We start from the raw sequence: 13,276 nt of genomic DNA, 5'->3' as shown, positions 1-13,276 counted from the left end.
AAATCCAGGTGTAGATTTAGATCTGTAATGAGCAAGACAGAGTGGCGAGGAAAAACTTCCTGAGATGACGTGAGGCAGAAATCTTCAGCGGAACCAATTAGCAGCATTTCATTATATAATTTCTTATAACAATCTAGCAATCAGTCCACATTTTGGGATAAGGATAATGTAGTGTCATTAATTGGGATTGCATCTGTGCACTGTGTGTGTCCGTAACGTTGTCTACTCATATGCAGTTTCTATTTTTAAACCATAAAATCAGAGTGATTAAAAAAACAAACAAAAAAACAAAAACCCTCCATGAACTCGGTCTCAGTATGACGCACTTTGAACCTTTTCCTAAAATATTTCTGACATTTGCTCTTTTATTCCTATTCATTCCTTTCAACCTTTTTTATTCGTCATGTGAGTCATGTGAAGCCATTCATGCACTTGCATTGAAATCGAACACAGCTGATTAATTCTTTTTTACGAGCTTGAGCTACAGAAACTAACATTCATTCACTCGCTGGTTTAATACGTACGTAATAATCTCTGTAAAATGTAATACTTTATTGCATTCCCTCGCTCTCAGCTCAGGTCAGCAGGAGCAGCAGTGATAAAGGACTTGTTTCCCCAAGTCTCCTCCATCAGTACCCTGGACATCTCAGATAACGGTAAGAAAAAAAGTGCCATTCCATCACATAGCTAACTCTTACACCCCCGATGAGCCGTATTCAGAGTATTTCAGAGGATTCAATACTGAAATTGAGCATATCGATTTCATAAAAAGAGTCGTGAGCATGGCAGATGAGTGCTCAGTCAGCTTATCCTTCAAATCTTGTGGCTTCATTAACAAGAAGAAACCTTCTGATCAGTAACCTTAACCATTGAGCCACCGGTGTTAAGCATAATAAGAGATGCTGCATCAAGTGCTATTTTATAAGCTGCTGAATAATGAGGATGGAAGACATTTTTTTGTTAAATTGCCAAATTTTCAGTGATTAATGTGATAAATACAACAAGCAGCAACATATTAACAATATACTAGACCTCTATTAGATGTTTATTTAATGCTTGCCATCATCTCATTCCTACAATTTATCGTCCTATTAGTATTTTTCTGATTTAATTGTCTTTTGTCTTATGGTGTTATACCATATTACACTTGGCAGCAAAGGTGAAAAAAACCCCACTATTTCCTCCATCCTGCTTCAGTTAACATTTTCTATCATTGATTTATTTACGTAAAAGCAAGTGCGTGTCTTTAAAGGTGGTGCTCTAGATGCTCTAGAAAAATCTGGAGGTGTGAACTCCGCTCTGGAGATTTGCGTAATCTGAATGTGCGGTCTAGAAAATCCGCTTAAGTGCGTGCATAACTGGATCCTGAATACACGTAACTATCCCCCTGATAAATACTGACGTAAGTCTGAATACGGCTCTTTGTGTATTAACCCGCATTCTGATTCAGTGTGTGGTGATTCACTTCAGGTTTGGATGCTGATCTTTACTCGGTCATCCCAGCCTTCTCTCGCCACCCCTCCCTCAAGCATCTGCTGCTGGGCAAGAATTTCAATGTCAAGGGCAGGTATGGAGCAGATGGCTCGAACGTGCACTAATAGTCTTTGTCCATCGGTGCAGAGCTTGTTTTGCAGCTTGGCTAACCTTTCAAGAACCAGTTTCCATTTGCAGTTTGTGACTCGGTTATGTAATCAGAACATTGATAGAAAGGAATTGATAGAAAGGAAAATCCAGTTATTAGGCTACAAACGTTATAAAACATTACCTTACACTTTCGCTAAATTATTGCTTCTTTATTAATTGAGCAGATGGTTTTATCCATGTGACAAATGAGGCAGAATCGAGTTTGCTGAGCTGGCACTGTTATTCATCATCAGGTCATATGTTAGCCACCTACAGAATATAGCCTTCTAAGGACTAACAGTGGGCCTGCTCGTGATGGGTTATATTGCTTCAGGAGATCAGCAAGCATTAAACAGCCTGTGTAGTCAATATGGATTAGGAAGATGTATCAAAGTTTGCTAGGTGTTAATTTAATTGTTAAATTATCTGCTCATGATTCAGCAGAGATCTTGAATGTAAAAGAAGTGAATAAGTAGCATTAACCTGAAGCTCAATTACGCTGCATTTTAGTTAATATATAAGACAAAAGTGAAGTCAAAAAGTTCCTAAAACGAGCAGGAAAATAAAAGTAAATACTACACAAATAGCTTCTTTATGGATCTGTTAACTGATTGCATACTAGCTACTACAGGGATTCCCAAATTTTTGGGGTAAATGATCATTTTCTGATGAAAAATGAGCATTTTCTGCGACCCCAAGTCTGGACTACCGAACATTTTTTTAAATTCCAGATTTATAAAATAGGACTACTGTAAAATTTGAGCATTTTATTATATTAATAACACAAACAGGTAAAGTAAGTGATTAAAACCAAAGGAATATTCCTTGCACTTTATTTACCAGTCTAGTGGAAAGTGTTGTGTGGGTATAGGAAATTAGTCCACGCCGGGGTGGTGTGATACGGCCCAACGCGAAGCAGAGGTGCCTGGTCTCTACCTGGCGCATGATTCTGCATGCATGTGCAAAAGCAGCAGCGACGCGAACGACACCGTTCACACACTCGAAGATTGAAAAGCGACATTCACACAACATCCCTGTCTTTTGTTTCCAAGGCAGACTGTAAACTGGTTAGAGATTTCACACACAGCGATGTTAAACACCTTACATTCAAAAGTATTTACTAATCAAGACTGGTACGCAAAACAGAGCTTTCGGTGGGTTTAAAGGCTAAATGAGAGGTTTTTAAAATTAGAGCAGAGACTGTATTTAACTGTATTTAAGAATTTTAACTGCTATGTGGTTCACTCGTGCAGCATCCATTACATAGGCATCTCATCTCTTCATCTCTGTCTCTTTTTCTCTGCAGGTTCCTGGATGACATCCTACAAAAACTTGTGCAGTTAGTGCAAGAAGAAGAGTGTGTGAGCGCTCAGAGATACACAAACACTCACACAGACATTTCCCTGGGCACAGAAAAACACACACTTTCTTCCCTTTCTGCTCCTACGCAAGCATGTACTCTAGAGTCTGTTGTGTTCATTACAGTGCAGCTGAATAATTTATCTCTTTGTCCTCTCTCTTTCTCCGTCTCTGACTCCCTCTGAATGGCAAGCATTTATTTAATTTTCTCGACTTCAAGACTTTCTCTCTCACTGCAGATAGCACTGAACTCATTAAGTTTATAATGTTCTATGCTGATCACACCCCGTGCACACACTCTTGTACATTACCAGTGCCCTTTCTCACCTCTTTTTTTCTCCAACAGTAAATCTTCCCCCTCTCTTTTTGTCTCCAAAGGGTTTGCAGAGTCTGTCCCTAGCCGACTCCAGACTGCGATCCAGAGGAACGGTGCTAGTGAATGCACTCGGCAGCAACACGTGTCTCAGGAAAGTGGATTTGAGCGGCAATGGTCTGGAGGACACGGGGGCCAGGATGCTGAGCAAAGCCCTGCAGATCAACACCACTCTCAGGTTACAGTCGCGTTCAAAACTCCACTACAAACTGATTTTTATTTTTCTATTTGCCAAAAACTCATTTTGCAAAATCACACTTTTTTTTTTTTTCTTCCTTTTTGTTAAATCAGATTTCATAATTCTTAGGTGTTCTTTGATGAACACCTGAATCCTTTGTTGCTCAGAAAGTCTTGTTTATAAAAAAAAAGATGTAATGTTGTATAAACTGTAAAGTTATAGTATGAACAGAAATATGCTTTTGATAGCATAATATAGCTTAATAAAATATATAATAAATATATAATTGTGTAATATCTGCTGTCTTGAAAACAGCACACAGGAAAATCTTCTATGAGAACAAACCTATGAAATTCCAAATCCAAATCATTCCAGAGCAAATAGCAAAAACATGCTTTCACATGTCATTTTAGCGCCCCCTAGTGCTCAAATAACATGGCGTTCTTCGTGCACCCTGGGGTTCCATGTCGATCCGTCAAGTCAAGACATGGCCTCACTTCCTGTTTGGCGCTTTTGCTTTCAAATTTGTTTGTGTGTTTTTGCAGGAAAACGATTTTGAACTTCAAAAATCATTCTGATGAGATTGATGTAGATTTGTCTGAAGATCATTTGAGCCAAATTTGGTGAAGATTGAACAATTTTTTATTGGATTTTCTGCCATTTTGAGTTTTTTAAAAATACTTCAAAAAATTTCAAAATGGCAGAAAATCCAATATGGCGGAAAATGGCGTGTAAAAGGAATTTTGTTCCTATATTCCTATATTAAACGTTTTAAAAGTTATAAATGTACCTTGAACTTTGACCCAATGGTGGCACTAAGATATTATCAAGTTGGATTTTTTTAAGGAATGATGGGATGTGCTGTCAGGGGAAAATAATCAATAACAGAGTTGTGTCCTTCCTAGAGTTATTTCTCAATAACCTCATAAAATATATACATGTGTGTGTGTGTGTAGTTCTCTTATACCATAGCAATGTGCCAATGATTATGAATTTATTCATTAAAGAATGACTAGTCGTACATTTTCCTCCATTTAAAGTTACATGTAATGTTGTGGAATGCCCGTGAAAGAAGTTAGTTCCTGTTATTACTTACTTTATTGCAGCTATAAACAGTCGTTCCCTCACCAGCCTCTTTTTCTTCTCTCTATTCAAGTTAACACACAGAATAATGGAGCTTGTCATGTTGCTGCTCTGTCCTGAAGACCTTCCTGTGGGGGAAAACTTAAACTGACCTCTGATATTCATTCATTCATTTCCTCATTTAAGATTTTATTTAATTATTTAAATACACAGTATAAAGAGGAGTAGATCAGGTTTCTATTTCAGATTATATACTGTATATAACTGTGTGTGTGACAAATAAAAATCTTGAATCTTGAGTCTTGAATTGAATTGAAATCAGATCCCAGTGACGTTATTAAGAAAAGAAGGAGCAAAGAGATGAGATATCAGGTAACACAAGTGAGAACTACAGAATAAATACAAGCAAGAATTCACAAAGTACAAACTACGAGGTGCTTAAACACTGACTAATGAGACATTGACTAATTAGACCAAAAGAGCTGAAGCAGCAGGAGAGCCCAGGTAGTACACACAACACGAAACAAATCCTTGAACACAAAGCAAAATAAAATCCTTTATTATTATTGTGTCCTTTATTAGTATTGAGTGTTGAGGAATTGGTAGCTATACTGAAATACGTCTGATGTGAATGTCCATCACAACCTAATAAAACTGTGAAAACATTATGGCTTTATTATTTTTTTGAAATATTATGACTTATTTCAATGTGTAGTAATCGACAGGGTGAGGAAACATTTATTTATTTTCATTTATTGTTGGAAGGAGCCTCCAGTGTCAGGGCTTTTTTTCAGTAAAATGCAGGAAAGTCTTCAGGACGGAGCGCTTTGCGGTTTCTTAGTAACAGGACACAAGCTGCATTTTTGGTTGTTTAACTATAAGCGAGAGAAAAAAAAGAGCAGCTAGCATTTAAAGCTGTTATAACATAAATGATAACTTGTATTATATATATGACAAATGTAACTGTAAATGGATAAAAAAAAGTATGACACGCTCTTTAATGAATGAAAAAATGCTGTGGTCTAAGAGGAATAAAACGCATGAGGATGAGCTGTTATTGGAAATTGAATCAACAGTATTTCCACCTCGTGTCAGATCGAAGCACACCACCCCTATCGTTGATTATTTTCCTATAACAGCACACGCCCACGTGTTTGATTCCTTACTTAACAGTTATATTTGCACCATTAGAGTTTTATTTCCTGTTTTCAGGAGTGTGACATGGGATCGGAACAATACCACAGCGGCTGGGTTTCAGGATGTAGCACGCTCTTTGGAGCAGTAAGCCCCACACACACACACACACACACACACACACACACACACATTTCCACTCTGCAGTACACTCAAAACTGTTCTATGACTCAGTTATTTGTTCCTTTTTTAAATAGAATTTTCTAATACCAGCCACTTGACCTTGGAGCCTCATTTAGCTCTGTTTATTCGTTGTATCTGGGCAAGTTAACACAACTGAACAGGGACTGCTCTATAAAGCAAGCTGTAGAAGATCTAAAGGCTTTTCTTTATGGTGCATTGGGAATATTTTCATCTGTTGCTGCTGCTTTATAGATACGTATTTATCTCTCTGGCTCTGTGTCTCTCTCTTTCTCTCTCGTTCCTCAGTAATTTCACTCTGCAGTGCATGCCTGTACCACTGAGCGATGTTACACAGGCGTACCGCAGTTCCCCTGAGAGGACGGAACAGGCAATGACAAAGGTGAGCAAGCGGAAAATGAACAAAAAATAACCAAATTTACAGGTACAGGCAAGAAACATTTGCCAGCAGAGCTCACCTCCAGGATTACAATTTGATAGAAATCATAATGGCAGGATGTTGCTCATAATATTGATGTCATACTGTTTCACACTGCTTTATAGAGAAATGATTATATTTCAAGTGTGTATGTACATTTGTGCAGCAGTACACACACACACACACACACACACACACACACACACACACATTTCCAAACACAGCAGGGTTGCTCTGCATTCTCCCTTCAACACTGGCAACAAACTGCAATCCAATCCTCTAACTCAGCTGCTGCTCCTTATATAGTCTCATGGCTCCGCCCACTCTCTCAGGTTCTCATTTCACAAAACAGACTGATAAAAAGAGTATGAGAGTCATTTCTAAATACAAGTTTACAGATAAGAGCAGTCAACATGTCTGATTATTCCCAACCGTGAAGTACATTTAACCGAACACACAAAACTCAAATAAAAATAATGACAGGCTTTAAAATAGATTAAGAAATGATATTCTGTTTGTTACACAATCATCAGGTTTTTACTAAAACTGTAACATATGTAAAATGATGGGTAGAATTATCAAAGTTTGGGATTTGTTGCTAAAAGCAATGACAGATTGCATACATACCATATGGTAGTTGCTTCCTTCATTCTTTTTCTTTCCCTTCATTTCTTTTCTTGTACTTTGACTTTTCCTTCCTTCCTTCTTTCCTTCCTTCCACTCTTTCTTTCTTCCCTTCCCTTTCTTTCTGTTCATTCCTGTCCTTTGTTTCTTCGTGTTTATTCTGGATTTTTTAAAAGTTTTTTTGAAGCACAGAGTGATTTTTTTGCTCACAGGATAATTATCTGGCTGCGCTGGGCTCCAGCTGATTTGAAACTGAGATTTCAGTCTATCTATAAAATCTATAAAAATCTATAAAAATCCAAACACAATCAAGTACTAGGGATCAGAAATCAGTTTTCCAAATGGGTTTTCTCAGCCACTTGTGCTGAGCCCATGGCTTACACCATTATTATTTTTTATTTCTACACATTTTTTCAGGTAATTTGTTCTCTGTTAAAAAATTAACTACCTTTAATACTATGCTTCTTATTCAAAAATATTTTTCAGACTGAAAATGTTCAGTAGATGCAGAACATTAAATGTACATTCATAGTATTATGTAGAAGCTCTGCTTTTAAAGGTGACTTTGAAAAGTTGGACAATATGCTTATCTTGACTGTCCGTGCATTTAATTAGGCTCATTTCCATATGACTGGAATGCTTATCTGAACATCATTGTCAGTGTGGAACATGCAGTTTATAACTCCGATTCTCTCTCTGTCTCTGCGTGTCTTCCTCTCCTTTTCCATCTGTCAGATCCAGCGGGCATTGTTAAGAAACAACCAGACTCAGCGCTTTTCTCAGAAACAGGCTCTCAGACTGCATCAGGGTCTGGTGACTAGCACTGCTGAGCAGGTACTCTCCCCATGCTGACACTCAGGTGATGCAAGAAGCAGCAAAGCTTGCCAAGAACTGAGCTTGTTAGCAAATATAACCATGACTGGAAGACAGCCATGACTGTTAATGTCTGATAAGTTATGCATACGGAACTGGAAAGTTAGTGCTCACTTGTAAGCATGTTTGCTCTCATATGACATGGTAGAGGTGAAAGATTGGTGTATTACCCATCACTTTCCCAGGGTGGTAACAATTCTGTATGGGACATTGGACTAAATGACTAAGAATGGGTAGAAAAAAGCTCTGGCTATATATTTTTTAATTCTTATTTAGGGGGCCAAGCATCAAAGGTGCGTAGGTACCCTATAGTGATCGTATGTTTTCTTCTTCTTATTATTATTAGGGGGCCAAGCACCAAAGGTATGTAGGCACCCTATAGTGATTGTATGTTTTTTTTATTATTATTATTAGTAGTAGTAGTAGTAGTAGTATTCATCCACAATGGAAGTCTATGGCAGTCCATAGAATACTTTTTGAATTTTTTTTTTATACCACAGCGCTGTTGAATACTCAATTCTGATTGGTCAGAAAGTGTTAATTTTCTATAACCGCAGCTCTGAAAGTAGTTCTGGCTCTAAGGCCAATCACAGCTTTATATCAAGACTGTCTTTCTTATACCTTATTGTTTATATAGCAACAGCTCATTCACAAAGACTTGTACTGAGTACTAATTAAAAAATAAAACAATGTGTTGTTATTAAAAAGAGATTTAAGGAAGGAGTCTCCAGTGTCAGTGCTTTGTAATGGTTAGTAAATTTTCCACCACATGAAATTCATCAGGACAGAGGACTTATAACAAGGACTAACTTGTCTCGTGGACATTCCATAACAATAAATGTATGATATAAGCATGATATAAATAAGTATGACAGTATGACAGAGGAATAAATCGACAATCCCTCGTTTTTTTCCTCTCTTTATGACTGTTTTAGGTGATGGAGCGCCTGTGTGTGCGCGTTCAGCAGCAGGTATGTGTATTAAGAGCAGCAGGTGAGGGAGAGGAGCTCCAGGCTGCTAGACAAGTTCTGAAGGAGGCCAGGAACTCTCGAGCTGTGAGTCTTGGAGGATTGATGAGAGAAACAAATTTTAGTGTTTATATGCAGTTATTTGTGGCTGATTTTTGATACCTGTCGTCTCTGTTCGCTCCTAGCTGTACCCTTCTCTGTGTGAGCTGGCTCATGTGCTCTCCGTAGATGGGCCAGTTAGACAGAAACTGGAGTCTCTCACTGGAGAACTGGCTAAAGCAGCCGATAAAGAGCTACAAGTGAGATTTTGTTTCGTTTCCTTCTCTTGGTGATTATGGGGACTGAAAGATGGGCGGATGGATAGTTAGATATATGGGCGGATGGATAAACTAATGGATTGATATTCCACTCCACAATTATTAGCACCCTTCAAGAGATGAGAAATCATTCTCATTAGAGCTTCTTGTTTAATAAAAGTATTTTCTCTTGGTATATTTCCCCAAAGTGAAAATAGACCATTGAAAGGCATTTAAACTAAAAAAAAAAAAAAAAAGTCTGACGTTGGACATCATTACAGATCACATGTTAATTATAAAGATTTAATTTGCAAGTCTTTCAGGGTGGATTTTCCTTTAAGGATCATTCTGGAGTTGAAAAATCGATTTTCTTTTCTAGGTGATTGTGGATTCTATGGTATCTCTGTGTCGGGAACTGTGTCCCCTCTCCTCGGCTACAGCAGAGCATCTTTCTCCTCCTCTCTCTTCTATCTCGGAGCGTGTGTCCATCCCCCGTTCTGCCATCCGCACTGCGCTGATGGAGAGAGCGGCCCAGGATCTCAACCAAGCTCTAGAGTAAGAGATGAGGCATGACATTATATGAAGTTATACCTTAATAAACTACATAAACCAGAGTTGAAATTAAAACTTGATGTGTCAGTGTAACTGTGCTAATTTACTCTTTCAGAGCAAAACAATAACATTGTTCATCTTCATGTGATTGTATTAGTAGTGGCATTACTAACCGTTAGCTCTTTCTCTCTCAGAGAAGTAAAGATGTCTGTGGTTTCCTATCTCACCAACTCAGTAGTGGACCAGATCCTTCAAGAGCTCTATGCCACTCACAAGACACTGGTACTAAATAAATCCGTATCTGCTTTCATCAAAATTACCAGCACAAATACATACATCTGAAATAAACACACAAAAGACCTGAAACTAGCCTAAAAAGTGTACACATTGGAAAAGGGACAGATTTTTCTTGTGATTGTCTTTGAGTGGAAACAAGTTCACTGTGGTGCGCGCGCATTTCTAATTGAAATGATATTGCAGTATCTGCAATATAACTTTTTTTAATCATCACCTGGTATGACCATAAGTCCATTTTCCCTCTCCTAATCTTTGTAATATTTTCTTCTGATATTATACCACCTGTTATTGTGATAGTATATCAGAAAAAATGTATAGAATGAAATATACTAGTCTGTAATATCCGTATAGTTGCCACTACAACAGAAATGGTTCTGTACATCATAATTACACTTTCTCTCTTGTTTGCCCTAGGCTGTATTTTGCTTAATTTGATTACATGCTTTAAAACATGATCTTGGCAACTGCAGACTAACCCCCCCAAAAAAAATGCCAGTTGCTGACTTGCTTTTATCCACCTTTCTCCAAAACTAGCCCAATTTGGCATAAAAACCTCAACTCTGGCAACCCATGACATCACTCTCATGTTTGTGTAGCAGACTAGCGGTGCAAAGTTAATATCTTATATTAATAGTGTAATTTGTGCTTAAATAGTTTGCTAATGCTAGTAATCTGTCCATTTATGAGACTACCTGCTGTGTGAAAGTCAAGCTCCTTGCTATAAAAGTTCTTTGTGTATTCTATTTCTATCGTAACACAGCAATGTTGAATTCATGGTTCTGATTGGGCAGAAGGTGTTGATTAAATTTCTCTCACAGTGGCTCTGACAAGTGCTTTATCAATAAAATATCGTTTCTTCAGACAGACAGATTTTTAAAAAGCGTGTGTAATTGCTGATATGGTGGTGAAGTTTTCCGTGAGGAAGTGTTTATTTTTTGGAAGGAGTCTCCAGTGTCAGCTGTACCTTTTTCTGTAAAGTCTTCAGGACAGGACTTTGCACTTTCCTGTTTCTCGGTAACATGATAAGCTGTGGTTTTTTGTTTTATTAAGTCAGAAAAGCGAGCCTGGTAAGAGAACGACTGTTTGTAGCTGCTATGATGTAAGTAATAACAGCAGCGAACTTGTTTCACGGACTTTCCGCAACATTAAACGTTATATAAATGTTACTCTAAACACATAAAATTGTTGGCAAACTGCTGTGGGATAAGAGGAATAAAACACTTGTATGCACCTTGTCATTGATTCGTTTCCTGAAACAGCATGTCTCATCAGGTTTTCATTATTAGCTTTGTTTTGAAATGTAAGCAAGTCTGTGCTATCACACTATCCTAGTCTTTACAGCGTGTTTTCTTTGTGTTTATTCTGGTTGTAGCTTCAGCAGGTGGCTCGAGTGAGGCGACCGGACGACAGTGCCATGATCCGACACACACTCCGGAATGCTGACGCTACGGACAGCCCTGAGGACGATTTCAGTATCAGCATTGTAAGAAAATGTGTGCACATTAGACACAATACTTCTGAGAAATGCATGTCCTGTCACTCCAGGCAAACTCTCATGATTTTTATAGCACTACAATTAAACGAGCCTTGGAAAAATCATTCGGAATAAAGAAATAAAGCGAGGCCACATGGTTCTGCCATCTGGTCTCAGCGTTTTGATATTTTGACATGTGCACACTTTTACTCATCCACTCCCTCTGTGCTCAGGATACAATAGCCATAAAGAAGTGCAGCTCTAGGACACGACGCATCCGGCCCGTCTCCGCCAGACTGAGTGAGTCACGCTTGACAGCTGCCTCCAGCACAATTAGACACATCTGAGTCACTAGCTATGCAGTTCACAGATGAGAAATCTGTGGAATAATATGAGGGATGTCATCGGTGACTCAGCATTCGAGGTTCTGCCGTGGTTCTCGACAGAAGGTTGTGGGTTCAAATCACAGTGCTGCTACAGAGCCACTTTTGGCCGTTATAAGTTTCATCAACCACCGAAGGAATGAATATAACGTAATGGTTTCGGTAACTCAAAGACATACCACTTTATTAGGAACCTGCAAATCCCAATTTTTCCATTCAGCCAGTCATTTTGCAGGTCACGAGCTTCACATTAATGTCTGAGTATTTCAGTAACCTGCTGATCTGGAATTTTTCACACACAGCTGTCTATGCACAGTGCTATGCATTCTGAGATGCTTTTCTGCTCACCGTGGCTGTAAAGACTTATTTCAGTTACTAGAGCTTTTACTCTACAAGGTATTTAATTATAATTATTATAACTTTTTAAAGATACGCCACATTTCCAGGTGAAAGATGCATATTAGAGAAGGGTAAAGTTTAGTACCCTTTTAAACCACCTTTTAAAGGTGTTTCCCTTCACCTTTTTATTTCTTCCAGGTGTAGGTGATGATCCCAACTTTTCTCCTTCACCTTCAGCACCTCGTTCATCTGCTCCGCTCTCTCACGTAGCCTCTTGGGACAATTTGTCCAGCTTGCCTACCCAAGGTGCACCTCTGCGCCACATAACCCACATCAGACCCCGCCCACCGAGAAGGCATAGGCCCGGACACACCTCTCTAGATATGGTAAAGAGCTGAAACCAAAACGTTGGTGTTATTTTTATTAATTTGGCTCAAAATAGCTATTTGAAAGTGTGATGAAATCGCCTACGTTCACACACATTACGATATCACGGCCTCGATTTAGTATCTTGAGGCTTTACTAAGTTGCGCACACGAGTAAGTGTCGGAGTATGATGTAAAAAAAGAAATAAAATGCAAAATAATAGGCTATTTTTTTACACTGCCATGAAAAAATGAGGGTGGATATTAAAAAATAAAATGCAAAACAATAGGATGTGCTGGATCAAGTGCTATTTTATAATGAGCGTGAAGCCATATTGTTAAATGAAACCAAACTTGCAGCGATTGTGATCATTACATCCAGGACTATTTATGCAGAAATACTCTATTAGCAACATATATTACCTGACAAATATTAGATGTTTATTTCAGTGCTTGCCATCTTACCAGTCTTATATCACTGCATTACTGTATTTTCATTTTCGTTTTTGGAAATATCTGATCTAAACATTGACCTAAAACACCTGAAATGACCTCAAACGTCTGATGTTGTCTTCTGAATCTCTCCACATAAATTGCATTTTACTTCAGCTTGAAAGGCTGCAGGCTGTATTTCTGCTTCCTCCTGCAGATCTGGTTTTCTTTGCTAATCGAATTAATCCAAGAACTAAACACAGGCACTTATTTCACATGACAAGATGCAGGATTCTTAAAACGT

At 38.3% G+C, this 13,276-nt stretch overlaps 1 protein-coding gene across 2 annotated transcripts in view; it reads left to right on the top strand.

Moving 5' to 3' along the window:
• The window catches only part of carmil3 (capping protein regulator and myosin 1 linker 3), a 54,337-nt gene that overhangs the window by 33,322 nt on the left and 7,739 nt on the right, over positions 1 to 13,276 (top strand). For both annotated transcript variants that reach the window (XM_034304133.2, XM_026937088.3), the window contains 14 exons: positions 575 to 656; positions 1,471 to 1,567; positions 2,930 to 2,984; positions 3,361 to 3,533; positions 5,829 to 5,897; positions 6,240 to 6,333; positions 7,729 to 7,827; positions 8,802 to 8,921; positions 9,020 to 9,133; positions 9,510 to 9,685; positions 9,877 to 9,964; positions 11,352 to 11,462; positions 11,687 to 11,753; positions 12,374 to 12,561. In XM_034304133.2, coding sequence (XP_034160024.1) covers positions 575 to 656; positions 1,471 to 1,567; positions 2,930 to 2,984; positions 3,361 to 3,533; positions 5,829 to 5,897; positions 6,240 to 6,333; positions 7,729 to 7,827; positions 8,802 to 8,921; positions 9,020 to 9,133; positions 9,510 to 9,685; positions 9,877 to 9,964; positions 11,352 to 11,462; positions 11,687 to 11,753; positions 12,374 to 12,561 — 1,533 coding nt within the window. The remainder of the gene's footprint in view (positions 1 to 574; positions 657 to 1,470; positions 1,568 to 2,929; positions 2,985 to 3,360; positions 3,534 to 5,828; positions 5,898 to 6,239; positions 6,334 to 7,728; positions 7,828 to 8,801; positions 8,922 to 9,019; positions 9,134 to 9,509; positions 9,686 to 9,876; positions 9,965 to 11,351; positions 11,463 to 11,686; positions 11,754 to 12,373; positions 12,562 to 13,276) is intronic.

Source organism: Pangasianodon hypophthalmus, chromosome 4 (assembly GCF_027358585.1).
Source record: "Pangasianodon hypophthalmus isolate fPanHyp1 chromosome 4, fPanHyp1.pri, whole genome shotgun sequence".
NCBI classification, from domain to species: Eukaryota; Metazoa; Chordata; class Actinopteri; order Siluriformes; family Pangasiidae; genus Pangasianodon; species Pangasianodon hypophthalmus.
The sequence above is the reverse complement of the archived record's forward strand: the minus strand, read 5'-3'. Positions and strand labels throughout refer to the sequence as shown.